The following is a 26,938-nucleotide window of genomic DNA, read 5'->3' on the forward strand; positions in this document are numbered from 1 at the left end:
CACTTCTGCACGCACTGTGATATGGTTCCCAGTATTGCCTACCCCAGACTAACTACTGTTTTGGACTGCACAGACGTGTGGACAGGTGACCATCCTTGGTCTGACACTCTTTCACAATTGGGCAAATTTTATGCTGAACTGTGAAATGATAGTAAAAATGCATATATGACATGTGTTTTGGCCAACAGAAGCTAGAATCACTATAGTATTTTAAAAATTGCCCCCAATAAACAGAAAATGGGTTGTTGTTATTGTTAATGCAAATTATACAGGCACATTATCCTGGCATGCAGAGTGTTTAAAAACAGTTTTAAAGTTTATATTCTGAGGTGGTTTAGAAATACCATGTGGATGAATTCACATAAACTTATAAATGCCTCTGGGTTGTTAGTTGTAGATAAATATATGGGTGTATACAAATGGAGAGGGATGTATTAAGAGCTCTCCATTGCAGACTGCCAGGTTTAACTCTGAAGGAGTGGAGTTTTTGGAGAAAGGTGAGGGGATAGACGTTGTGGGGAAAGCTGAGTGAGCACGGGGAGTTGAGGGAACTAGGATTAGTTTAATGTGGCAGAGTGCCACAGTAGACGGCACCTGAGAGGAAATGAAGAACGCCTCACCAAAAGCCTAAGATAGCTATTTTAAACCAGTTTGGGATTTAGCTACCCAATGGGAATCAATAGTTGAGTTTTAAGTGCAAGGTGCGGGAGTTGTATTTTAAAATTTTGATCTAATTAATTTCCTGACATTTCTGCAACAGGGTCTTGGTTTTTAGCAGTTCTCCTGCCTCCCTCTGTGGAGTGTTGGGATGACACATGTGAACACCACACTGGCTGTTAAATTGAGGGTAGATGGCTAATAACAAAGGGACATGTAATTCCTGATATGACAAAACGACGACAACAACTAGGGGGGGTTATTATACCCATTTCATAGACATTGAGAGATGATTAATGCTCAGATGTGTGAGGATGCAACCCTAGTATCTCTCAGACCACACAGCCCATCATAGCTGTTATGAGGACCCAGATATGTCATGGAAGCAAGAATCGTCATCCAATTAGTAACTGTCAGCAGATATAGATATATGTATATATGTATATATTAATACACACATATTAATATATACATATATAATATGTATATTATTATATACATTATATATTAATATACAATTAATATAATTATATTATATATAATTAATATATACATATATATATCTGCTGGGAGATATTGAATCCCACTCTCTGCAACTCTTGGATCAATCCTCTCCCAGGTTCTCCTCCACCCCAATACATTTCCTCTTCCTCCTAGCTTCAACAATCGCATCTTGCAAACTCTTTGATGAACTCCCAGTGTCGGTTGGGTACCATTAGCTGTCCTAGTGGTCACCACCTTCCAGCTCCCTGCCGCCCTGAAATACTGTTTGAATTTGGGAAAGCACAGAGCCCCAAGTGTCCTGCATTCTCCTGTGAGGAAGACTACCCCAGCACGTGGGCTGTGTGACTGCTGGAGTGAAAATGGCATAAGGATGTCAGTATTTGTATGCTGCAGCACTGTGCTTGGAGCCAAGGCTGCTGTATATCAGTTCTGACTCTTGCTGTGTCTCTCTTCCTTGAGCTGGGAAAGAAAGAATGCTAAGGAACAATTTCTGCACATACAGTTTTATGAAGAAAAGCTCTCAGTGTTCTATGATTACCACTAATAACAAATGAACAACCCAAGGAGTTTGGTTATGCAGAAAATCATGATTATCAATTGTTACAAAGTCAACATGTTTAATGGGCTGTGGGAGAGATAAGTGTTCCCTGACCTAGATCAGAGCACTAAATTGGGTGTGGATTGCTACCGTTCTGCTCTTAGCTTGGACGATGGAGAAGGTCAGAGTCTGGAAGAAAAAAAGAAAGAAGAAAAACAACAAATTAAACCATTGCCTTTTCCTCTAAGTTCGCAGACTACCTGTAAAGGTGTAGGAGAACATGTGTGTACCCATATGCCTGCCCCCAGATTTAGAAAAGATTATACCTATTGAATCTTTGTATTGATTTTCCCTGATCCATCTCCTTACTCACCTCCCCCATGGGTAACCAGTATCCAGAATTTTAATTTGGCATTGCTTTGCTATCCTATATGGGTTGATTACACACAACTACCAACTATGATTCATATTTTTTATCTCTCTGAACTCCAGATTGACTAATACTGTGTGTATTCACCTGTGGGGTTTTTTTTTTTGTTTGTTTGTTTGTTTTCCCCTCAACACTATATGGCTGATGCTGCTAAGTATGAGCATTGTATGAAGGAGTGAGCCTTGCTTTGTTTATCCAATAGGTTTCTGATAGATCTTAGAGTTCAGTGTTTTGCTGATATATCAGTAATATTGAATGAAAAATAAAAATACAAGGGAGGGCACGACTGCTCTTAGTTATGGGGGAGGAGAAGGTTTATTGTAGGTATGAGGGAGAATACAGAAGGAGGCAGAGACAGAGATATCTGGGAGAGTCCAGAATGAACATGACCAGACTGAGGCAAGCCATGTGAGGAAAGAGAGGAAGGAAAGCCAGAGAGAAGCTACCAATCAAGATGGGCAGCCTGGGCCAAGAGACTGGCCGAGAAAACAAAGGGGGTAAAAAAGACTGGCATAGCCAAAAAGGCTGGGTCAGCTAAAGAAGAGCTGGAGACAGGGCAGCCCAGACCCTGGACTGGAGAGTACAGAGTGGGAAGCAGGGTATGCTAGCCAGGAGGACTCTGCAATAGGTAGGAACTGAGGGATGCTGGGAGACCTGGCAGCCAGTGTTGCCTGTTGGTCTTGAAAGCAAGCATGTGTTTAAGGCCAGATTTGTTGGAAGCCATGACAGAATGCTATATACAATAGTTATGGAGCCAAAAAAAAAACCCATGAGTTTTAAATTTGCCACTTATGGTGATCACTGTTTTGTTTTTCTGTTTTAAGACTCTATGATCCTTGAAAAAAAATGTCAATATACATGACTTTACTTATTTACAGTAGTATAAAAACACTCATGTTGATAGGATTTGGGGATAGGTTTTATATTTATTTTATCAGCCATTATATGTGGCTTTAGAAGCCACATTTCCTTCTAAAAATGTGGACAGGGATGCTGTTATTGGTAGCCCACCAAGGATGACCAGTCAGCCACCATTTATAGACAACTGGAAGTCTTTATTCCAGCTGGATGGAACTATGGTCAATTATCTGGGGACCTAGGTACAGCCTTGAAAGATTTTTGAGGGTAGAAACCATGCCCTGACATTTTGCTCAGCAGCTGCAGGGAGGCTTTACAGAAGCAAGCAGTTTAATAGAAACCGAGATAAGCAATTAGCTGAAGGGGGTTTCACACCAACAGGTAGTTTAGCAGAAGCTAAGATACATTAGCTAGGACAACCTGACCTTTGCTTCCTAGAAATAGAGTTGAATAATTTTCCATGGAATCCTCATCAAGGAGATAAAATTCTAGTTAAATTTGACGTGGACTCAACAAGAATATAAGATGGAGGAAGTGTCTTGTCACAATACTATATGTACTGATTTTCCATTACTGTATAATGAATCATCATGTCTCAGCAATTAAGAATTCCCATTCTCCATCATGCAGGTCCTGGTGGGCTGGGAATTGCATCTCTGGGCTCTCAACTCAGGGTCCCCAAGGCTGAAGTCAAGGTGCTAGCCAGATGGCATTTGCATTAGTATGTTGACCAGACAGTTTGCAGAATGGAGTTCCCTGCCTGGTAGAGTAAATCTCTACTCAACTTACTGGCAGTGGTCAAGGATGTTCATGGGCTCTGAGACTGGCTCTTCTCAGCTGACTCCCCAAAGTCAATAGCAAGAGCCCTCTCCAAACAGCTGAAATAGAAGCTAGTGTAATGTCAAGAGGGATTTCACACAACCTCAGAGTGATTATCCCACTGGCTTTGCCGAGGAAGCAACTGTCATATATTCATGAACCTCCTCAGTCAAAGGCAAAGATAAAATGTGTACAAAGCTGGGGGAGAAGGTGGTATCAGAGAGGCAAATACAAAAATGAATCCATACAAAATTTCCCTATTGCATAAAGCAACTTATATGTCCTGGAAAGAAAAAAAAAATACCCACAAGAAATAAATATAAGGCGCAAAGAAGTTCTTATAGATTAGTATATACAAGTGTATCTAGAAATGTATATATTGTTTTCAAATACCTCGGATATAACATCTACAAAGCAGCTTATAATCTTCTTCCTCCATACCTATTAAGGTCGTTCACTTTTCCCTAATGCTTCGGTGAGGTATTTCAGAGGCATGCTGCTGCCTTCCACTCCTGTTGCATGGATGATTTATAAAGAGATCCACCTGGTCCTATCTATCAAATTTACTCAGAAAATGACCACTTCTCACCACTCAGCTGTCATCAGTTCATAATGATGGTTCAAGCTACCTACCATCATCTCCAGGAGAGTTCATGACCGTGGCCTCCTGATCTGACTGTCTTCTCTCTGAACTCTGTACTCTATTCTCCTCATAATAGCCAGCACTTTTACATTGTAATTCTCATCATAGCTTTTCAAAGGCTTTTTATTCTGTGGGAGAAGGAGCCAAATGCCATTATTTCAGAGGTCTGTAATGTCCTGCATGATCTGGTTCACCACAGTGTACCCCTACTCCTTACAAATACTATTCTAACTACACGGTTGCCTTTCCTAGAACACGCCATTCACACATCCATCTCAGGGCCTTTACACTGTTGTTTCCTCAGGTGACACTTCTTCGAATATTGCTTGCCCTTCTTACCTTGTTATATTTTCCAAATATTTTTAGCACTTTCTAATATATAATTTGCTTTTGCACTTTTTATCTTTATTGTGTTAACTTTTCCTGGGAAGATGTGAGCAGATATCTACTTGCCCCATATAGAGCACCAATAGCAGACCAAATACATGATTCTAAACAACTCCGGTTAGATGAAAGAGTGAGTTTATTCTAAGTTACTTATAGGAACATGAGGCACCATATAGGCAGCTACCACTGAAGAAGAAAGACCCTCACTACACCACTGGAGGAGGGTCCCCTCACTACATCACTGAAGAAGAAAGTCTGTCCCTACACCACTGGAGGAGAGAGTTCCCTCACTTCAACATATATATCCTTGTGGACAGGAGGGCCCTCAAGTATCTTGCGGGTCATCTCAGGAGTTACCTTGTAATTATTTATGATCCTCTCCTATGCCGTTTACATGAGTCCAGTTTCACAGGGGTAATTGTTACTTCTATGATTTCAAGATTGAGAAGCTATGGCATACCCAGAGGCCAGCATTCCCACAGTGATTTCCTATAGCTAGAATGTAAGTAAGCTCTGTGAAGGTGAGAGACATTTTCAGTCTTCTTCATGGATACTAGGACAGTATTTGGTGCATTATGGACATTGTTGTTGGTATTCAGGACCGTGTGTTATTTATGAATCTATTACATGCTGATATATGAATAATAGTATGTTTTTAAGAGATGGTAAAGACATTCTAAGATGTTAACTACTGTCATCTCCAGAGATGATAAGATTAGAGCTTTTGGGTTTATCACTTTAACATTTTCACATGTTCATACTATTTTTATGATCATTAAAAATTATAGTTTTTTAAAGGTTTAGAATCTTTATGGTTTAAAAGACTTAAATTTTACCAAGGTATTGAGAGCCTTCTGAAAATTATAAAAAACATATTCAAGGATTTTAAAATGTGAATAGAAGTAAGTCAACTTAATTAGTTTGTTTTCCCTTGCTTCTGCCAGTATGGGGTGTTCTTGGGAGTTTGATAAATATTATCATAACCAATACACAAATTATCTTGATGATCCATTGCAGATGATCTGCTGTGGGGAAATGGTATTTATGATTTATTAAAGCTTGCCTGAGGAATCAGAAAGCAAAGCCAGCCTCAAACTATAGAGATCAGGCAGTGGTGATACACACCTTGAATCCCAGCAGCCAGAAGCTAAGAGGTGCTGGTACACACCTTTAATCCTAGAACTCAGAATTAAGAAATAGACTGATCTCTGTGAGTTCAAGGCCACCTAGATCTACATAAGACTGATCCAGTCCTAAAGATGATCTCAGCATCTAGGATCACACGTCTTTAATCCCCAACACTAGAAGGATGTAAAAGATGGGAACATCGTCTTCAGTAGTCAGTATCAGTATCAGGCCACATTGAGGATGGGAAGACATTGAAATCTCTGGTTAATGAGGTTTAATAGAGACAAGATCAAATTTCAATCTGAGGGAGTGTGAGAGCTAGTGACCAGCTGCTTTGCTTTTCTGATCTTCAGCTTGAAGTTTGAACCCCAGTATCTTTCCTGGGTCTTGTGTGTGTGTGTGTGTGTGTGTGTGTGTGTGTGTGTGTGTGTGTGTGAATCTGCCACAGTATTTTAGCTTTACTTTTGCTTGGCATCGTGCTTCTGAATTCAACTCCTGATTGGCTGCCCTCTAGAACATCAATCTGTGTCTACTTCTTTTCTCAGTAGATTCAAAAGAAGACACTGACACAAAATCACTAACAGAACACCAGCCATTATTTAATCTAAATTTTTATATTTTACTGCTTATTCATTACTATTTTATTCCAATTGGACAATTATAGGAAGAGTTTTCATAGCTATCCAGTCTGGAGCTTGTTTTCTGCCTACAATCAGAGTGAATGGTGGACTCAACGTTTAAATAGGAAGCATTCTTTAAATAGTGGGAAGAGCAGACAATAACTAGAAAATGGGTTGGGCTTTATGTGGGAGCTGGCTTGGCAGCCTCTGTATTGGTTATGAATCCATCACTCGGATGCCCTCTGCCATGACAGTCACTGAGTTACGGAGTTAATACTGAGGCTTCTGACCCGAAGTGTCCCTCCCTTCCGTCCCGTGCAATTTTTCTCTGTGAAGTTCTGATTTTTAAAAGCCTGTTACAGACAGCTCAAAAGTACTTGTTCTGGTATTGTAGCACTTAAGGATAATGGTGCCCCAAACTCCGAGGTCCTCTACCTGAGAGCCATTCCAGCTGTCAGACCATCATGGAGGAGCACTTCTGAGTGTCAGCCTGGAAAGATGACACATTCTCCATTCTCTGGCACTTTCTGCTCTGCTCTGCCAGTTAATGCCTATGGTAAACAAGACACTGCAAAGCTGGGCAGCTTAAGGAATAAAGCTCCTGTGGATCTGCATGTATGCACATTTCCTGCTCTCCTCTGCCAGACACTCATGCAGCAAGTTATTCAGATCTTTTCTCAAAAGTGGGCTTTGGTAGGGAAGATTGGAGAGTGCACATAAGAATTCCTGATAATTAGAAGGAGGTGTGAGGAGTCTAGGAGGGCATGGATTACTAAGACAGGAAGATATTAAATGGATACGAATGGGTAGGCAGACAAATATGAGCCCCACAGTTCAAAGAATCAGGCTACCTAGACCTCACCTTGCAGCACAAAGAATAGGATTTTTATATTTTCTGGTTTTGTTTGTTTGATTGGCTGAGTTTTTGTTTGGTCTTGTTAAGAGTTTAAGGAATCATTTGTAGGTGGTGATCTAGAAGATATTAGAAATAATCTTATATTAATGGTGGAAACAATAGACTCCCCTTTTTTCAGAGAAGTAAGGTAACTGACTGAGCACTGGCTCCCTCATTTAGTATTTAGTATTTCGTGCCAGAACCAGAAGGTTTCACCAGCACATGAATCTGGGAGTAAAGCTGAGTAGGGAAAGGAAACATATTGCAGATTAAGGTGTAGCAACACACTGTTATGAATTCCTTATACACTTTGTCTGTCTGCCTTAAGGAAGTTGGAAAATATGACAGGAATGTTTTGAAGGATCCAGGAGCTAAACCATCAACCAAAATTAAATGGGTCTGTTACCTGGAACTGTCCCATTGGGACAGGTGTAGGCAAATCTTTAAGTAGATAGATTTTTTTTAATTGGCTAGTGCTGGGCACTCTGATAGAATATAGTTATTCGAACTGTAACCTGCTTCATGTCACATAGCCTAATTCTAGGGACTCTAATGGTGTGAATTTTATTCTGGGATAATTAGGTAGGAATCCTGTGGAACAACAAGCCAAGGCTGTTTTCACGGACATCTCTTTCAGTGTTAATAATATCTGCTTTGTTAAACATGCTCTACATACATTAAAATGTTCATGTATATATTCTCATAAAAGTAATTATAAACAAGAAAAAGCACAGAAAAAAAGAGAATCAATTGTGATGTCAAAAATCTCAATATTTTTAGTTGGGCTCACTAGAGCAGTGGTACTCAACTCTCCTAACTCTGCCAACCTTTAACACAGTTCCTCATGCTGTGGTGACCCCCAACCATAACATTATTTCATTACTACTTCATAACTGTAACTGTGCTACTGTTACAAATCATAATGAAATAACTGATATGTAGGATATCTGATATGCCACCCACAAAGGGGTCAAAGCCCACAGGCCCACACTGCTCTAGAGAAACAGAAACAAGGAGATGAATATATTATATCATATATAATATGTATATAACATATATACTATATTGTCACATATATATTTTGTATATTTGTATATATGTGTACATATATATACATATGTATATACACATACACATACACACACACAGTATATATATATATATATATACATATATATATATACACAAAATATACTAAGTGGGCTTTAAAACAATGATAGCCAAATTACACCTGAGATGCTGAGAACCCAGCTCTCTGTTCTCAGTTCTCAGTTCTGGGTTCCTCAACAGTCAGAGTAACCCCAGAATAGCATCTCTCTCTAGGGGGACCCATAGTTACTCAATCCACAAGACAGGGTAACTCAGTAGTCCCAGTCTGGCACTGGGAGCCTGGAATTTTCTGGAGAGTCTATGCTCCCTATCCCACCATGAAAGCTTGGAGACACTGATTTCACTGTAAACAAAGGAATCTGCAGCAGCTGGGGTAAATCAATTCAGGGGCAAGAGAGAGAGCACAAAGCAAGATAAGCCTCCTTCTGAAATACTGTTTTGTAATCTGGGCTTCTACCTGAAGGTGCCACCCACAGTCAGAACACCTCTTCAGGAGTCTCCCTATCCAGGTGATTCTAATTTGTGGCAAGTTGGAATTAATGCCAAGTTTCCATTTTGGTATGCAGGAGACAGAGATGATAACATTGAGGCATTGGGGTTTGGGGTGACTTGATCGGAGTCATTCAATCAACATTTGTTGTTTTTTTTTTTTGTTGTTGTTGTTGTTGTTGTTTTGTTTCATTTGCTGATATAATCTGGAGTTCTGTTATCAGTTAATCTGTTATCAGTTAAGAGCTTCCCATTACAATGACAAAATATACAAGACAATCAATTTAATAGGCAATAAGTTTTATTATGGTTCACATTTTCAATCCATGATTGCTTGGCTCCATTGTTTGGGCCTGTTGTAGTAATAGCATGTGATAGAGAGGGCTGGTTGACTTCATGGTAGCCATCGTAGAGAAGGAAGGGCTGGAGTCCCAGTATCTCTTTGAATGTCACGCCTTCCAAAGACATAACCTCCTCCCATTGAGTGCCACTTTCAAAGGTTCTGACATCTGTCAATAAGTAAAAGGCTCTATCTTCAGCCTTTGAGCAACATTTCAGATTTAAGCTACAACCAAATGGTTAGGAACTATTCTTTCTTCTATGCTGTGTTACTCTTCTTTCTCCTGACTTGGGATTCATTATTTGAAGTCCTTTGCACCTGTAACGAGTATCATCAGTACTTCCTCCTGAAATGGGTTCTTTGGACTTACTGTCCCATACGCTCCATCAACTAACCCAGACTAGTACAACTGTGCATAAACAATATTTTCCTACTAACAGCAGTGGGAGAAATGCTTTAATGATCTTGAATCCAAAACTTCACTCTCTTCACATTCTGGTACACTCCCTCTTTTCTTGGCTGTCTTTCTCTCTCACCTTATAGGAATCACCAAATGTGATAAGCACCCTTGCCACTCACACACACACACACACACACACACACACACACACACACACACACACACCCCACCTGTTCACTGGTCTCTTAGCTGGGGAGAACCTCTTTCCTCAGCCACCATGAGAGAAATTCAAAGACACGGCCTTCTCTGTTGTCTCATGGCCCTTCCAGTGTTCAGCAGATTAACAGCCCTAGGTCCACAGAGCACAGCTTTCTCAGTGAGACCCTCCCTCTGCTACAGTTGACTTTTATTCCAGATCCACCCTTTATCCCTTCACCGTCTCTGACTTTAATTAACCTACCTGTTGCTAAATTGATCAGTCTTCTTTCAGCTCTTATCCTATTTGATCAATCTGTGCTATTTAACACCATTGTCCCTGTGTTTGTTTTATTTTGAACATAACTTTTTTCACTTATGTGCAAGCAATGTATACTACGTATTTCAAATTCAGGAACTAGAATCAGTCATTTTTAAACTCCCAGAGGTAAGAAATTCAGAGGGAATCTTTGTGATAACAGCTTTTGAAGGATTTGTCAGTCTATATACATGTCTGCACATCCACAGATACCTGCAGAAATATAACTTAATATAGGAAATGTGGGGCTGGAGAGATGGCTCAGAGGTTTAGAGCATTGGCTCCTCTTCCAGAGGTCCTGAGTTCAATTCCTAGCAACCACATGGTGGCTCACAACCATCTGTAATGAGATCTGCTGTATTCTTCTGACCTGCAAGCATACACGCAGACAGAGTACTGTATACCTAATAAATAAATAAAACATATATATATATATATATATATATATATATATGTAATGCTTTCTGTGTCAATATATAGTCCATGGTATGATTTTAATCAGATGCATAACACTCCACTGTATGGCTGTGCAGTGATTTAATTAACCAACTTCTGAATATTCATGCCATTTTTTCATATAATGCTGTGGTTCATACTCTTATATGGAAGGATTTTTTTTTTGCATAGTTTTGACAATTACCATAAGACACATGGCATTATACATGGAACCAATAAGTCAGAGGTTATTTATATTTTTTATGCTCCAGATACACATTAGCAATTCAGTCTCTAGAAAGACTGTAGCAATAGCAATGCATTTATATTGTAGAAATGCAGTAAAGTCTTGGGTTAAGATCATGTGCTCAGAAGTCCTGTCCCATCACTGTCCCTTTGAGCCATAAGTACTGTGCCCTCTCGGCTTCACTTCTTCAAGTCCTCATTGTTTATGTTTCCCGACAGGTTCTGACTTAGTGATTTTAACCGTGCAAAGCTCTTATGCTCCTTTGCCATCTCAATTGCAGGGTCAACTTGAACTTCCTACTGTTTCCCTCAGATTTCCCGGGTTCCTCGTGGCCACCTTTATTTACTCAAGCAAACACTTCCATATTCTCATCCATATGGGTAGGAGAGATCATATGCCCAGAATAAAGAAATATTTGGTAAAGAAAGGATAATGCTTTAGAAGTGATGGGTAAACAAATTCATTTTTCTGGCAAGCAGCCTAAGGAAGGTTTGTTTTTCTCACCCCTAGACTGCAGAGCTCTCCAGTCTCGCTGAATGTTCCTTTCCTATCACTCTCTGTGATGTGAGGCACCCCTCAGCTACCTGGAATTTATGGGAGAGATTAGATAAGGGTTTCATTTGCTCCAGAACAGGGGGAGATGAGTATACCTACTGTTCTACACTGACTCGGACTACCATTGTCTACCCAGTGCTGTGTACCCTTCCTTGACCAAGCAAAGTGGGTTCAGCCATTCCAGAATAGCTGGGGCTACTAGCCCATAGGTTATATCCAGGAAGCCTCCCTCAGCCTGGCTGACTTTTCTTCCTGCAGGCTGGTGTTGTCTGAATTCTGATGCTATCCTTAGGGAGGGGAAGAAAGCCATTCTGTTCTTTCGAAAGATAACTTTGATGGATGTGTTTGTTATTGTGTGGCCTCCGGCAAACCAGGCTCTTCATTCGAGGCTGTTAATCTTTCTAAGCCTTATCTGATAAGCGCAGATGATAACAGTACCTACCTCATTGGGTTATTTTAAAAGTACATAAAATAATTCACGGGACAGTGCTGAAGGGAGTACTGACACACAGTGAACAGCCAATAAATGTTATCTTCATTGCCATCATTGAAGATTTGTTTTTAAAGGGTCTAAAGCTATTCTTGATTTCTCTGTAGTCTTTTTGGAGCTTTTTCAAATACTGCCCTCTGAACACTACTTGGACACATATCTCATCTTTATTCCTGTCTTTAGTAGACTGAGTTCTTCAAGGATAGTGACTGAGTTCACTTTTACATCCCCAATAGTCTGCAATGTACATAGGAGGCACTAACAAATATCTGTGGGAAGGGTACACTGGATGAATGATTTGTGCTTGTATTTTTGTTGTAGTCTGCTTATTTTGCATCTGGAATTCTTTTTTTAATTTTTAAATAATTTAAACAAATTTTAAGATTGTAACATAATTATACAATTTCCCCTTCCCTTTATCCCCTCCAAAACTTCCCATATATACCCGCTGTATAAACTAAGGGTTTTGGCAACAGGTGTATGAACTGACAACACCATCGCTCCATAGTATGGTTAAGAGGAACATTTTATTGTGGATATGAGGGAGAGAACAGCCAGGGGCATCTGGAAGACTCAGAGCAGGGAGAGAAAATAGTAGACTAAACAAGGCCAGCAGACTGGACTGGGCCAGGAGAGGGGAGAAAGAGAGGAGGGAGTGAGCGAGGAAGACAGAGAGAGAACAGGTCCAAGAAAGAGGGACAGAAAGAAAGTGGCCTAGCAGAAATAGCAGGGTTATAAGGACAATGAGATGCTGGGAGTAGGGAAATCCATGAGCTGGAGAAATTAGGGGGTGGGGTGAGAAGAGCCAGGATGCCAAGACTGACCCTGAAATGTGTGGCAGCCCGGGGGCTGGCATGTGCTTTGGAAAGCTAACGCGTACCACTGATAGCCATTTGTCCCTTCTGCCAGGGATAGGGAAAAGGCTCCTTTCGTAGAGAACTGGCTTTTTAAATTTCTAAGGAATGCTGGCTTTTGTCTAAGTGTCAGAATTTGGACCTGACATCACCCTTCAAATCCCTGGTCTCTTTTCCTTTAATTGTTACTGATGGTGGTGGTGGTGTGTGTTTCTAACTACTAAATATTAAATAAGTATACCCTGCTCAGTCTGTGTAGTGTGACTTATGTGTTTGTTTTCAGGGCTGACCCTCTGTAATAGAGTCAATTGCTCGCCCCTCTCCACTCTTAACATTTCTTAGTGGTCTACAGTTATTTGTCTAGGGTTGAGGACCCCTAAGCTTAACTCCCTTCCATTAATATGTCTATTGGCATTGTCCTTGTTCAGATCATGTGTGGGCTGGGATTCTTAAAAACCTATCTGTGTCCTATATTAAACTAAAGGAGAAAAATCGCATGGCCTAACATCATATTATTAAAAAGGTAATAAAATGAAGGATAAGATAGCACAATGGTGTGGTTAGCAAATCCCAAACAATATACATGTAGCATATTAAAATTAATAATTGATATAGGAAGATTGATGGACACAAGTTTGTTATGTAAAACTCAATTCTGTTTCTACATACTGTTACTTCCACGGATCAAGATCAAGACCACTACCACAGTTTAAAGCCAAATTTGAAGCAAGCTTTAATTAAATACTGGTCAGGTTTATGGGCTGTGTCCATGTCCATACCCAAGTTCCTGGGAAATGGCCCAGAATCACAGTTTGCAGCAGCTTAACAAGGTAAACCCATAATTCATTGCATTTCCCCTCAGGTCCAATCAGGGGCAAGCATGCATCCTGATGTACCTCTAGCCTACATCCAATCAGGGGCAAGTGTGCATCCTGACATATTTTCTGCCTATGAACCTCCCAGCCATATGTGATCAAACATATCCAGTACAGATGGGTCAAAAAAACTTATTTAGGGGAGTGAAAAACGTGTGGTTTGTCATCTCCCATGAACAGCCTCCAGTACTACTAACACAAGGCTCCTGGAATTGTTAAAACTGGAACAAAACAAAGCAAACAAAACCCAGAAAGTACTGAATGGTGATTTGCAAAGCAGCTGAACGTTCATGCACTTGTTAATTGGTAAAGCCACTTTGAGAAGCCTTTTGGACACATCCACTGACATGCCTGTGACCCAATTATTCTGTTATAGTCATGGACACAAGGAATTCATTCATGTGCATGTGAAGTATGTACAAGAATGCTCCTAAGTACATTACTTGTGATTAAGCTGGAAAAAAAAAAAAAAAAAAAAAAAAAAAAGGGCCAGTGTTCTAGAGAGCAGAATGAATCAGCGATGTCACACTCAGACAGGGGAACACAATGCCATTGTGTAACAAAGCCAAAGCAACTCACTTCCTATCAGTTTTTAATGAAACATCCTAGTGTTTGTTGGTAGAAGCCTGGGTACTGGTTTAGGAGAGAGGAAGTGGTCATAAAGTGACTATTACGCAGACTTTCTATATGCATATTCACTTTTATAACCAACATAGAAAATTATTTTCTCAAAAATGTATCAAACATAAAATTAGCTTTGTAAATTGACTTCCAGGTTTAAAATGTTCAGTACATAGCTCTTAATGCTTAAGAACATGTGGCTCTTAACTCCTAATGAATACTTACGATACCGGATCACCATTGTTCTCTTATTGTTCTGCCTATGGTGACAGGATGGCAGGTTGGCCTTTCTCACTGGGACAAAGGTCATATTGACTTGCCAGGGCCCTTTCAGCTTCAGTAGCTCCTCTCTGGTCACTCAGATATGCAAGTGGCCCTCAGATGCTTTGTGTTGATAGAAGACTTTACTAGCTGACCTCTGTCAGAGCTCAGACTTCTTCTGGATCCTCTCGTTTATTTTTTCCTTTCTCAGTTTCTGTTTTTAAAATTTTGTTATGGTGTTTTACAACATTCATAACAACTTAACAAAATAAAAAAAAAATATATGTACTATGGTGCTAGAAAAACAGCTCAGTTGCTAAGAGCACTGTTATTCCCGAAGACCGAAGTTCAGGTCCCAGCACCATGTCAGAAGTCTCACAACTTCCTATAACTCCAGCTCCTGGATGTGACAGCCACACCCACATACACATCCCCATACCCCCACACAGAGACATACACATAATTTAAAATAATAAAGACAATTATTAAATTGTATAGTACTAAAAGTTAAAGTGCACAAGACACATTTCCTTGTAGGTTCAAACATTCTTACCAGTGGGTGTACCAAATCAAAGATAACTACTGATTCCTGGCTTAATTAAATGCCTCAATTACCCAGAATCCACTGCAGAATACTTGTCTGGTGCCGTATTGTGCCTGTTTCCCTGTGGTTACAGGAATCAGTATGGTCAGATCGGTTTGCTAGTTTGTCTGATTTATTCAACAAATAAATCCTGTTTGAATTCAATTTTCTTGTGCTGCTCACTGTGAAATAATCAAAAGGAGAGTGGGTGTTTCTATTAAAAGATTAGATGTAACGGACTCCATGGCATTCTGTAATAGAAGTCTAATGTGAGACGATGGTGAGTTCATGGCTAGACTGGATAGCAGTGTCATATCCTGTCTCAAAAAAATGTTAGAGAACAGTATACAGAAATAACTTTTCCACAGGTGGTTAATATTTAATGATAACTAACTACTTTTTTCTATCCTAGGCTGACCAGATATCTGGTTTTCACATAAGATCTGTTCTCTGTGTCCCTATTTGGAACAGCAACCACCAAATAATTGGTAAGAGGTTACCCACTTGATTCTTTGTGAAGCGACAAACACCTTTAAAAAAGAAAAGAACAGTGTTCTCCATTCTGTGTGTGTGTGTGTGTGTGTGTGTGTGTGTGTGTGTTGCCTTTGACTGCTAGATGGCCTGTGGTTTATAATAATCCTCCTTCCTCTAACTCCCAAATACCTGGATTTACAGGCATATATCACCAGACCCAGTGTCATCCAAATTTTTATGTCCTAATTTACCCATAACCCATGGATGTGTCCATATTCTTCTACAATTCCATAAGCACAGACTAAAAAATGGGCATCAATTCAAACAGGAGCAAATATCTATTAAGCCCAAAGAACTAGTAAAACCTGAAGGTGGAAGGAGTCTCAGTCACCTACCAATTGAACACTGTTATTTTATATTGCATATGTTGAAGAATAGAGATGGAAGTAGAGAGGGGGAAAGGGAAGGAAGGGGAGAGAGAGAGAAGAGTGGCAAAGTTAGTTAGTAAAAGGATCAAGATTAAATTTGAAGAGTCCTAACTTTCCCATGATGTCTATGTCCATGCCTGAGCTTTCACATCGTGTGGGTGCAAAGTGCTGGACACATATCTTTGCCCGCATGTCTGAATAGACACTTTCTCTACAATAAGAAAACTGTAGGCAAAAGCAACTTCATCTGGAGTCCCAGATGAAGTAAGAGTTTATGGTTAAGCTTAATCAACCATAAAGGAGAGAGGCTTGCTTAAATCTATGAAAATGTGATTTTCTTCTCCTATAAGACATAAGGTGATGGATGTATTTTATTCATATTTTGCTTCTCTCTACCATGCTCTAAGACCCCCAACTAGGCTCAAAGTTTTTTTTGCTACCTAGCCAATCACTTAGTGCCCCTGTGAGGGTTTTCAACACCTGATTTTTTTTTTTTTTTTTTTTTTTTTTTTTTGAGCAGAGCCTTATGCTCCCTGACTAGGACAAACTCTGTATGTGGCTAAGAATGACCTGGAACTTTTGGACTCTTGGTTCTGCACTCTGAGTGCTAAAATTACAGGTGTGCATCACCACACCCAACTTATGTGGCCTTTCTTGCTCACTAGGCAAACACTGTACAACTGAGTTACACCTGCAGCCCAAGTCCTACTGTACTGCTTAACTTACACACATACATTAGTATGTAATTAAGCATAAAGACTATTCTAGGCTCTTAGAATCTGAGCCTGAATACAAAGGGGAATTGACTTACTCCATTCATAAGTTTTAAGTATATCTATATTTAAAGGAGAGAAAATGTCCATAGAAGACAATTGTGTGTCGATTAAATATTGTGTATCGATCACATAGACTCATACATCAATCCTTATGATAAACATCTGCCATCAAAGCCCAGACTATAGTTTTCCTGTTATATGCTAAAGACTTTTCATTTACTTATATGTTGCTGAGAATCCAATTAGTTAGTTCACCAGTGGATGTTAGGCACTTTTAAAAATACAGGACCACTTTAGAATCATTGCTATTTTTTTTTTCCTTTTTGATTTTTCAAGACAGGGTTTCTCTGTGTAACAGCCCTGACCTTCCTGGAACTCTCTTTGAAGACCAGGCTGTCCTTGTACTCACAGAGATCCACCTGTCTCTGCTTCCCAAGTGCTGGGATTAAAGGCGTGTGACACCACTATCCAGGGAGTCATAGCTATTTTTATTTGCTTATTTCTACTAATTGGGGACACAGGCTATGGCTTTCAGGGCTGAGTTTTTCAGTTAGACCGTTATGTTTTGGAAGTCAAATACCAACACATCTGGTATAATCCTGGGAATGTATTTGAAAAGAGGAGGCCCTCGTAAACTGAGTCTACTAGAGGTGTGTAAGCCATTGATAGCAGGAGGCAGAACTAATTTTGCTTTGATCTATGTGTGTCCCATATGTGTTGTATGTCTTGAGCGTGCGTAATGAAAAATTTAAAACTTATTTCACATCTTAATAAATCCTTGGGATGCTTTGTATTTTAATTCTTCTTGTATAGATGAAGAATTTAATCTCTTAAAAAGTACATTTACTCATGGTCACCCAGCTTGTACTGGAACTGAAACTTGAACTAAGGTTCTATCTAAATCCCAGTTTCTTAATCACTGTGCCACACTGTCCCTCCCAAACACTGAAGTGTGTGTGTGTGGGGGGGGTTATATTATACAAAGATAATAGATTGAGTGATATATGTAAAACTGTGTGTATATATTTGAGGATACTTATCAGCTATGTCACACCTCCAGTGTGATATAGTTTAAAATGAGTGTGTTAAGCTACTCATAGAACGAGCTATGGCATACTCTATCACAGTGACACATACCCTCCTGACATGACCACTGTCCTATCCCTCCCTTACCTTAACAGGGGTTGCTCAAGTTCTAAACAGACTCGATGGGAAACCTTTCGATGATGCAGACCAGCGGCTTTTTGAGGTGAGCAAATAAATTTATAAGTCAAGAGCCGGAACAGAATCACCAACAGTTCCCATGCCCACATTTGTAGAATAAACATTATTTATTTTAATATGGTTAAATGGTATACAAGCAAAGAAGGAAATGTAAGGACTATATAAATACATAGACAAGATTCTGTGTTTTTACTCATCAGATTAGTGTGTAACCTTTGATTGTTCTATCTTAGTCTTATTGCAGAATTGAATTGCCTCCACTTCTGTCTGATATTACCATCCTTGTCTTGTTGGTCCAGTCGTGAAACCCTTAGCCAGCCCTGCCTGGTATATGTCCCCGGCGTCCCTTTAGTTCACAAGGCTCTGTTCCTTGTGTCTCCAGCAGAAGAGGTTAGCTTTGATGTGCTTTCTCATGGACTGTGCCAGAATCACCCACCAAAAAATAGCATATCATTGTTCTTTCTCATTGTAGCTGGTTCCAAGTCAGTCTCATTGCCCTTAGCTCTTAGCTCATGGTTTCTCTTCCTTACTTTCTTGGCCAAAATACTTTATAGCCTTGCTATTGAAAGGGGCTGCTTATAGTTAAATAAAATAGAATAATTAAAATCAGTCTACTGCCCAAATAAATTAAGACCACGTTTAAACACACTGTATGCTTTCAAATGTGTGAAGTTATTTCTTCACAATGTCATTAAAGTAATGACTTTTTTCCTCGTGTGCAATGTGAGCTATAAAGTTCTTACATGACAATAGTAATTAAGAATTTTAATGCACATCTCCCCAAGGCCTATCTCTGAGCACAATAAAATTATATTTTCAGAACTGTCTCTGGTGACCTCCTGCTTTCATATTAGACTATGGCTGTGAGTTATTACAGTTTCTAATTAACGGGCTCTCTGTGTCCTAGGCTTTTGTCATCTTTTGTGGCCTCGGTATCAACAACACAATTATGTATGATCAAGTGAAGAAGTCCTGGGCCAAGCAGTCCGTGGCTCTTGATGTAAGTATAGTATTACGTCAGCATGCTAGGCCAAAAGCCTGGACTTTGTGAAGATTTGTCCTATTCATGGGTTCATGGACCTTAATTTTTAAGTCCTAAAGACTCTCCTCGCTGGGTCTTAATTATTTTATGGTCTTGGACTCTACTGGGTAACAACTGGAGCTCCTCTCTTGAAAACTATGCAGTGCTGCCTATAACTCTGAGGAGTTTCGGGATTCCTAGGAGCCCATCCATACACATCCCAACATTAGATATAGACTTTCTAATACTTAATTTCTTAAATAGAGATAAGTCAAAATAAATTGTCACTGCTATAACCCCAACATTTGGGAGGCAGACACAAGAGGATGAGTTGGAGGGTAGTCTGGGCTACATAGCCAGACTCTGTCTCCAACAAACAAGCAAAAATTATGTCAGAACTTAAAATAGATTATGAACCTGAACTGTTTGTATGTAAGTGTGTGTGCATGTGAGTGTGTGTGTGTGTGTGTGTGTGTGTGTGTGTGTATCTGCCCAGGTTCCAAGGAACAATTCTCCCCTCCTATGAATCTTGGAGGCTTATTCTGACACAAGACCTATTTTTTCTCTATAGATGATACCAAAAAATGTTACTTTTTTTTCTAAGAAAAACTTCAGAAATAGGGAAGATAAAATATCAGTGCCAAAATACCAGTGATATAACAGTATGATAGAATTCGTGTTCACTCTTCAAAACATTCTGAATACTAAGCTAAGTGCTGAGAGAAAGCGAAAACTCAGAGGACATTGTGATGCTTACATATTAAAAGACATAAAATTATTGGCATCTAATTGATGTGCATATTTTCCTCTTCCTGTTTAGACCATGAGTTCTGGAACCACACAGTTTCATGATTTATTTTTAGTGCCTGGCAGAATCCTTAGCACAAAGGAAAGATTTGTGGAATAGATATTAGGTGGAGGGACGGGGAAAGGAAAGATGGTAGACAGAAAATATTGAGGTTGGGGTAGTTCTCCCAAGGAAGAATTTCTTTGTTTATGTGAAACATGGTGATAATGAGGACTAAAGACAGTGTCTTTAACCAATAGGTGAACTGAAAACATATAGCCAATATATAAGAATCAGTACTAAACTAGACAGCACTCAGCAGGCAGAGACAAGAGGATTTCTGTGAAATTGAGGCCAGTCTGGTGTACGTAGTGAATTCCAAGTCATTCAGGGCTACATAGTTAGATCATGTCCCAGAAAGGAAGGGAGGAAGGATGGATGGAAGGAAGGGAGAAGGAGAAAGAGAAGGAATAAGAAAGAGAGGGAGGGAAAGAGGGAGGGAGCGAGAGATGAAGGAAGGGAGAGAGGAAGGAAGGAAAGAAGGAAGGAGGAAAGGAAGGAAGGAATCATTGCTCCTGAGCTAAGGAGATAGTTCCGGTGGACAGTGCACTAGTCTTATAAGTGTGAGGACCAATGTGTGGACCCAGAACCCACATGAAACCTGGACAGCTGCATGGGTTTTGCAGCTGCCTGTAATTCTACTTCTCAAGAAGCATAGATGGGTGTCTCTTGGGCAACACTGCTGACTAGCCCAATTGGAACTCTTGAGTACCAGATTCAGTAACAATGGGCCTCCATGTGCATACAAGTACATGCACACGCGAACACGTGCATACACACACACACACACACACACACACACACACACACAAGCTACACTGCACACTCATGCAACAAGCATACACAGCATGCACACTAGCACACAAAATCACTACCATAGCAGGAAGGTCTGTGTGCCGAACTGTTTACATATTGTGACTCAGTGGTGAGAATTAAGTGAGATAATATCTGTGAAGGTTTTAATGAGCTGTCAGTAACATTGTCCGACAACAGTAATCACTATGCTCATATATGCGGTAGTGTGTTTAGTACTGAGATGCAATTGGGAGAAGGGACAAAGGACCTGAATATGAAACAGCAAATGTTGAGGATGTTTCCTTAAGTCTCATCAAACTCTGTCTCCAGTTACCGCACCACTTGCAGCTGCCTAAAGACAAACACAGCAACACAACAAAGAACACTGCACGTGTCTAGTCCCAGCTAGACCTCCTCATGCTGTGGCATCCCTAACACAGAGAGAAAACATCCATGCACCCCTGCATTCTCATGCTCATCACCTCGTAGTGCGTTTTCATCCTGTTAAGGAACTAGAATGACTGGGTTGAAGCACAAAGGGCCACTTGTCCCCAGAAAAGAGTCTCATAGCCATCTTCTCCAAGCATCCTTCTAGCTTCGGGGCCAGTCCCTAGCCACAGTCTCTGAAGGTGGAGGCTTATTTGTGTTCCTAGCAAATATCTTCATGCTGGAGCCACTCACTTACCTCCTGTCCTTACATATAAATTATGACTGACACTACCTGAGTTCTGGCTCTGCCCAGATTATGACAATCTCACCCTTTCAGGAAGCTGACTGCTGCTGTTGATGGTTTTTGTTCTGTGGGCTTGCTGTCATGCCAGTCACAGGTAGCATTCTCTACTAGATCCTGCTATTGCCACCTTGGTGTCCCTCAGACCCTTAGCCAAACTTCATGTCACTGGGAGGCAAATCTTGGTGATTGTGACCAGTTGGCCCCATCTTATGCTCTGGCTAAGAATCCATTGAAGAGTTCTTATCTTCGTCATCTTACAAAGGCAAAATGTGATTTGTTGAGAGCTACTCACAAACTCAGTTGTGACATTTTCATATACAATGATGTGTTAACTTCTGAGTGGATGTATATTAAATTTTTGTGCTTATAAATATCATGCATGGATGTAAACAAATATTTTTGTAAATATTTTCATTAAAATATACATATATATTTATAATATTAGAAACTTAGTTCTATAAAGGGTATGAGCTACTGTATAATACTATACATGGTCTAGCAAAACATTACGCAGTAAAATAATAATAGCCAAGGTACAGAAAGAAAGCCAGAGGGAACAGAACCAAATATAGGGTTATCCTTAGTTTTAATCCTTCCTGCCTTACGCCCTAGGCTGGTCCTTCCTCATTTTCCATTACAGCCAAGGAAAGATTTCCCACTTGGGCTGGCCAGAATCATCCCCCTTTTTTTGTTTGTTTTTACTTTTTTTGTTTGTTTGTTTGTTTTCTGAGACAGGGTTTCTCTATGTAACAGCTTTGAATGTCATGGAACTCATTCTGTAGACCGGGCTGGCTTCAAATTCAGAGATCTGCCTGTCTCTGCCTCCCGAGTACTGGGATGAAAGACATGCACCACCACACCTAGCCTTTTCAAGATTTATTTATATTTTATGTGTATTGGTGTTTTGCCTGTATGTATGTCTATGTGAGAGTGTCAGGCCCCCTGCAACTGGAGTTACAGGCAGCTGTGAGCTGCCACATGGGTGCTGAGAATTGAGCCCGGGTCCTCGGAAAGAACAACCAGTGCTTTTAGCCACTGAGCCATCTCTCAGCCCTTGAAACATCTCATTTTTAACAGAGTCCTTGATTCTACTTGAATTTTCCCATGAAGGCAATATATTTAGTTCTTTTATGTCGTTGTCTCCTAGTTTTCATTAATAACAACAGTGACAGAAAGGAAGCCAGCCATCCTCAGCCCCAGAGCAGTAACCCCCCTGGACACCTTTCTCACCAGGAAGGGAGCACACGTGGTTCTGGGCCTAGGGTGCACTTAGGGGTGTATTTCTTCTGAAGTTGAGAAGACAGAACAACTCTGTTCTGTCTTTCAAGCATCTATTCCCCCAAGGGAAAAAAGAAAAATAAAATGCGTATCTCTGAAGTGTTTCCCAGTCAACCCTTACAAGTGGTGTGGATGCCACCTCCAAAACACCCTAAAGGACTGGCTTTCCCCTCTCCCTTCTTCCCTCCATCCCTCCTTCCTTTCTTCTTTCTTAACAGAATGCATGGCTTTAACTAATTCCACCCTCCTCAAAAAGCAACTGATTTATGTGCATTTCAATTATTTAATGTCAGCTACTTTTCTTGTTGATTTAAAACATACCAAATTATACATATGTACATACATTTAAATATATTTCTCTTTTGATTTTTCATGCCTTTAAATATATTTCTTTATATATTACTTTGTTCCACTGATCTGGAAAACATCCTCCCAGACTTCATTGCTTTAAGGGTACTTTGAATATCTGGCTTGCTTTGCACTAGGGTCTCCCGTAGAAGGAAGCCAATGGCCTCAGCCAAGCCAGAAGCAGGCTAGGTGGAAGACAGCCAGCGCTCATGTTTGCACACATCTGGTTCTAATTTGGATTGAGTCTTGATTCTATAGCTGTTGACTTTGGACATTCCACATAAGTCTTTAGTTACTTCATATGGCAAATGAGCATAAGAAAGTATTGTAACAGCTAAGTAAAACTACATAGAGACAGTGTTTAGTGGCTGTATTCAGTTAAAATTGACATACTTGGTCCTCTCTATCCATTGCCTGCACATCTGTGGATTCAACTGTGGGTGAGAAAGATCTTAAAACATTGTAACTGCGGTAAATACATACAAACTTTTCCCCCTTGCCATTCTTTCCTAAATAATATAGAACCAAAGCTGTCTACTAGCTTTTACACTATGCCACCTAGGGTAAGTGACGTGGAGATGACTCAGTCTATGTGAGGGTACATAGCTTATACACAAGTACTGAGCCATAGTAGAAAAGGTCCTGGTTGAAGTAGCTGAGGATTTGGTCTGAGGGAGGTGGTTGTGAATCCATACCCTCTTAGAGCTACAGAAGGGAACCTTAGCAAAAGTTAGCTGTTTGTACTGACCAGTGCGCTACTGTCTGGATCTCCATTGAATTCTGTCTGCTCACCCTTAGATTATTTTAAGGCTGTGTTGGCTGGGGGCCATATTCCTTCCCTTTACTCTTAGACTCAGGCTCTGAGAGTTACTTCACTGTGCGACCCACACCATTGCAAGTGAGATTGTCCCAGAGCTCTTCCGCTTCTTCCGGGCATGCCCAGTGCCTGCCACCTGTGTCGCCATGCAGAAAGCTACAACCTGGAAATAACAACCTCATATTCATGGGCGAAACAACCAGAGAAAGACTCAAGCATCGAAGGGAGTCTCTTCGTACCGCCACATGCTAATAACTTCAGCTCATTTTAGCCACCATCCATCCAAGGTGAAAGATAAAAATGGAAACTATGTAATACCTCCCACTTTTCTGGCCTTTAAAAATGGGACGACTAATATAGCACCTAGATTTTGTTTAACAATTGAGTTATCAATCCAATTATTTTGGTGACTGCTTTTCTTGAATTTCTCATAATTTAGTTATAAAATTCTATTGTTAAAGTCCTTTTGCCTAAACATGTAATATTAATACTGCGCAGCTCTTAGATGCTCTTAAAGCAGAACAAAGAAAGAAATATGCAGTCATTTTAACAAATTTACTTTTAAGATTGATTTCCATTCTGTGCAAGCAGACAGAAGCTCCAGAAAAGCTGTTTCTTTAGGTTCCCAGAGTGGAGTCATAAGAACAAAGAGGAAACTTTACCTAAAGGTCAGAACGCAGAGAAAGGAACGTAGGTGTGGGTTATCAGGTCCTCATTTGCAACATCAAGAATTGTTCTTTGGGGCACCCTTCATTGTTATTGCAAATGAAGCCTTCCCTAATACTGATGAGAATATTTCCAGGAAGTACATGTCTGGGTGTTAAGGGATGCCTCATACAGTTTTATGGTCAGAGTAACGAGAGGAATGAGGGTCAAAGAGAGTGAGAAAAAGGCATATGCAATCAGCAGCCAGGCGCCATTTCTTTTACCTCCCCAGAGCCTCTCCTATCTATTTCCTCTTTCCAATTTTCACAGCAGCCATCCTACTTAAGGGCTTCATTACCCCTTGGCTGGGCCATTGCAATCCCCTTCTCCTTGTTCCTCCTAAAACAGAGTTTATATTGCATCACTCGCCCACTCATAGACCTTAAATTACTCCCCTACTACCTATCAAAATACAAATGTCCTGGCCCCTAGAGCCCTTGAAAATCTCACACCAAACTACTTTCCTACCCTCGGCTCCCATTTCTCTTCTAGGAGAATTTTATGCTACTTACACACTCAAGTACTTCACAGTCTACACATCAGCCGCCCGCTTGTCTGCCATCTGATCCTTAATGTCCCCTCCATTTCCATTATTCTCTATTCCAATTATGCCTCCCTACTCACAACTGTCCATTATTTAGAGCTTGATTTAAATGTACTTTTGTCCAGGGTTATGTATGTAAATGTTCTTTTGTCCAGTAGTGTGCCTGTGTGTTTTCCTCTATCTGAACATGTGTACCCTGAAGTATGTGGTCATGCCTTATCCCCTCCACACACATGGTGTTTTCTATATAACTGGTACTCAGTGAAAATGTGTCAAATAAGTGAACATATTTGTGCCACCTTCAACTGTGCTCTTCCAGAGCAAGAGTCCAAAAGGGGAAAATTTTAACTCTTTAAAATTGATGGCAAAGGAAAAGGGAGTCATTCTTGGTGTCAATCTTGGTGCCCACATACTAGCAAAGCACCTCCTCTGTGATCTCCACACCATGAGCGGAGCTGGTTTTGTGGGGAAGGACTTGGAGACCAGTAATGAAGACCACTTTCCAGACACTGTCCCATGGGACTCCTCCTTCTAAAGAGTTAGGAGCCAACCCGGCTTCCTGAACGAGGGGGGAGAGATGTGTCTCCAGTGATGAATCTCCTGAACTCCAAGGACAATTTCCTGTGATTGGGTGTTTGAAAGATGTGAGATGTGATTAGACACTGCTTTCTTCTTTCTCTCACACTTCCCCTTCTCACTGAGCCGGTCTTCACCACCCCTGGATGAAGCTCTTAAATGGCATCTATCTTCTGATGCCCTGGAGCATTGGGCATCTGTTAGTCACCCTCTTTCCTGTAGTTAGAAGCCTGTGGCCAGGGAAGTTTTCAAAGAGCTTCTTTACATTTCTTTTCTTCCATCCTCCCCCAAACAGGTTCAGGGTAAGGGACACATGGGGGTAGAAATGCAGAGCCTTTGTGAGCCGTGTTGTCCGCACTCAGCTACCAAGCATCTGAGCCAAACACCTGCATTCCCTGTTCATCAGTTGTTTGCACAAACTCTCCCACCGACAGCTCCTGTCACTGTAGGTGTGCCCCTCGTGACAGGGCCTGACCTCCAGGGACCCATTCATCCTTCCTTCTCTGAGGCTCAGCTCAGTCCTTGAAATGGTTGTCTGGGACATGGTCCTTTTTCATTCCTTTATAATTGTGGCAAAAATAAGGTAATGTGGAATGCATTGTTCTAGCCATTTTTATAAGTGTGCAGTCCAATGGCACACGAAGTGTGTCACATAGTTGTACAGGGCTCACCACCATCTGTCTCCCACACCGAGGGTACATCCACTGCACACTAACTTGGTTCCCTGTAGCCCATGGCAACCATCGTTTCCCTTTGCCTGTGACTCTGACTGTGCTGGGAAGCTCTTGTACATGGAATCACATGTGTCCCCTTTTGACTAACTTCACCTAATTCGTGGAGGATGCTGTTCTAGCTGCTGAGGATACAGCAGTGGAAAGAAGAGGAATGCTATTTATTATACTCCAGTAGAAGACAAGAGTAGGTAAACGGAATACCCAGAAAAACTCACGATAATGCGCCATAAAGGAAACATCAGGGTGTTTAACAGAGAGGGAAAACCAGAGAGCTATTCTGGTGCATTCTGAAGAGGTCTGTGTTAGATTTTGATGCTGGAACAAAATACCTAAGGAAAACAGCTAATGAAGAAAAGGTTTGTCCCATCAGGGCTTCAGACATTAC

At 40.6% G+C, this 26,938-nt stretch overlaps 1 protein-coding gene across 1 annotated transcript in view; it reads left to right on the plus strand.

Moving 5' to 3' along the window:
- Pde11a (phosphodiesterase 11A) overlaps positions 1–26,938 on the plus strand; it is a 347,781-nt gene that overhangs the window by 177,256 nt on the left and 143,587 nt on the right. Inside the window, exons 7-9 of the mRNA XM_051184429.1 lie at positions 15,666–15,741; positions 18,113–18,180; positions 19,063–19,155. Of these exons, the coding sequence (XP_051040386.1) occupies positions 15,666–15,741; positions 18,113–18,180; positions 19,063–19,155 (237 nt within the window). The remainder of the gene's footprint in view (positions 1–15,665; positions 15,742–18,112; positions 18,181–19,062; positions 19,156–26,938) is intronic.

The sequence above is a fragment of the Phodopus roborovskii genome, unplaced genomic scaffold (genome assembly GCF_943737965.1).
Source record: "Phodopus roborovskii unplaced genomic scaffold, PHOROB, whole genome shotgun sequence".
In the NCBI taxonomy this organism is placed as follows: Eukaryota; Metazoa; Chordata; class Mammalia; order Rodentia; family Cricetidae; genus Phodopus; species Phodopus roborovskii.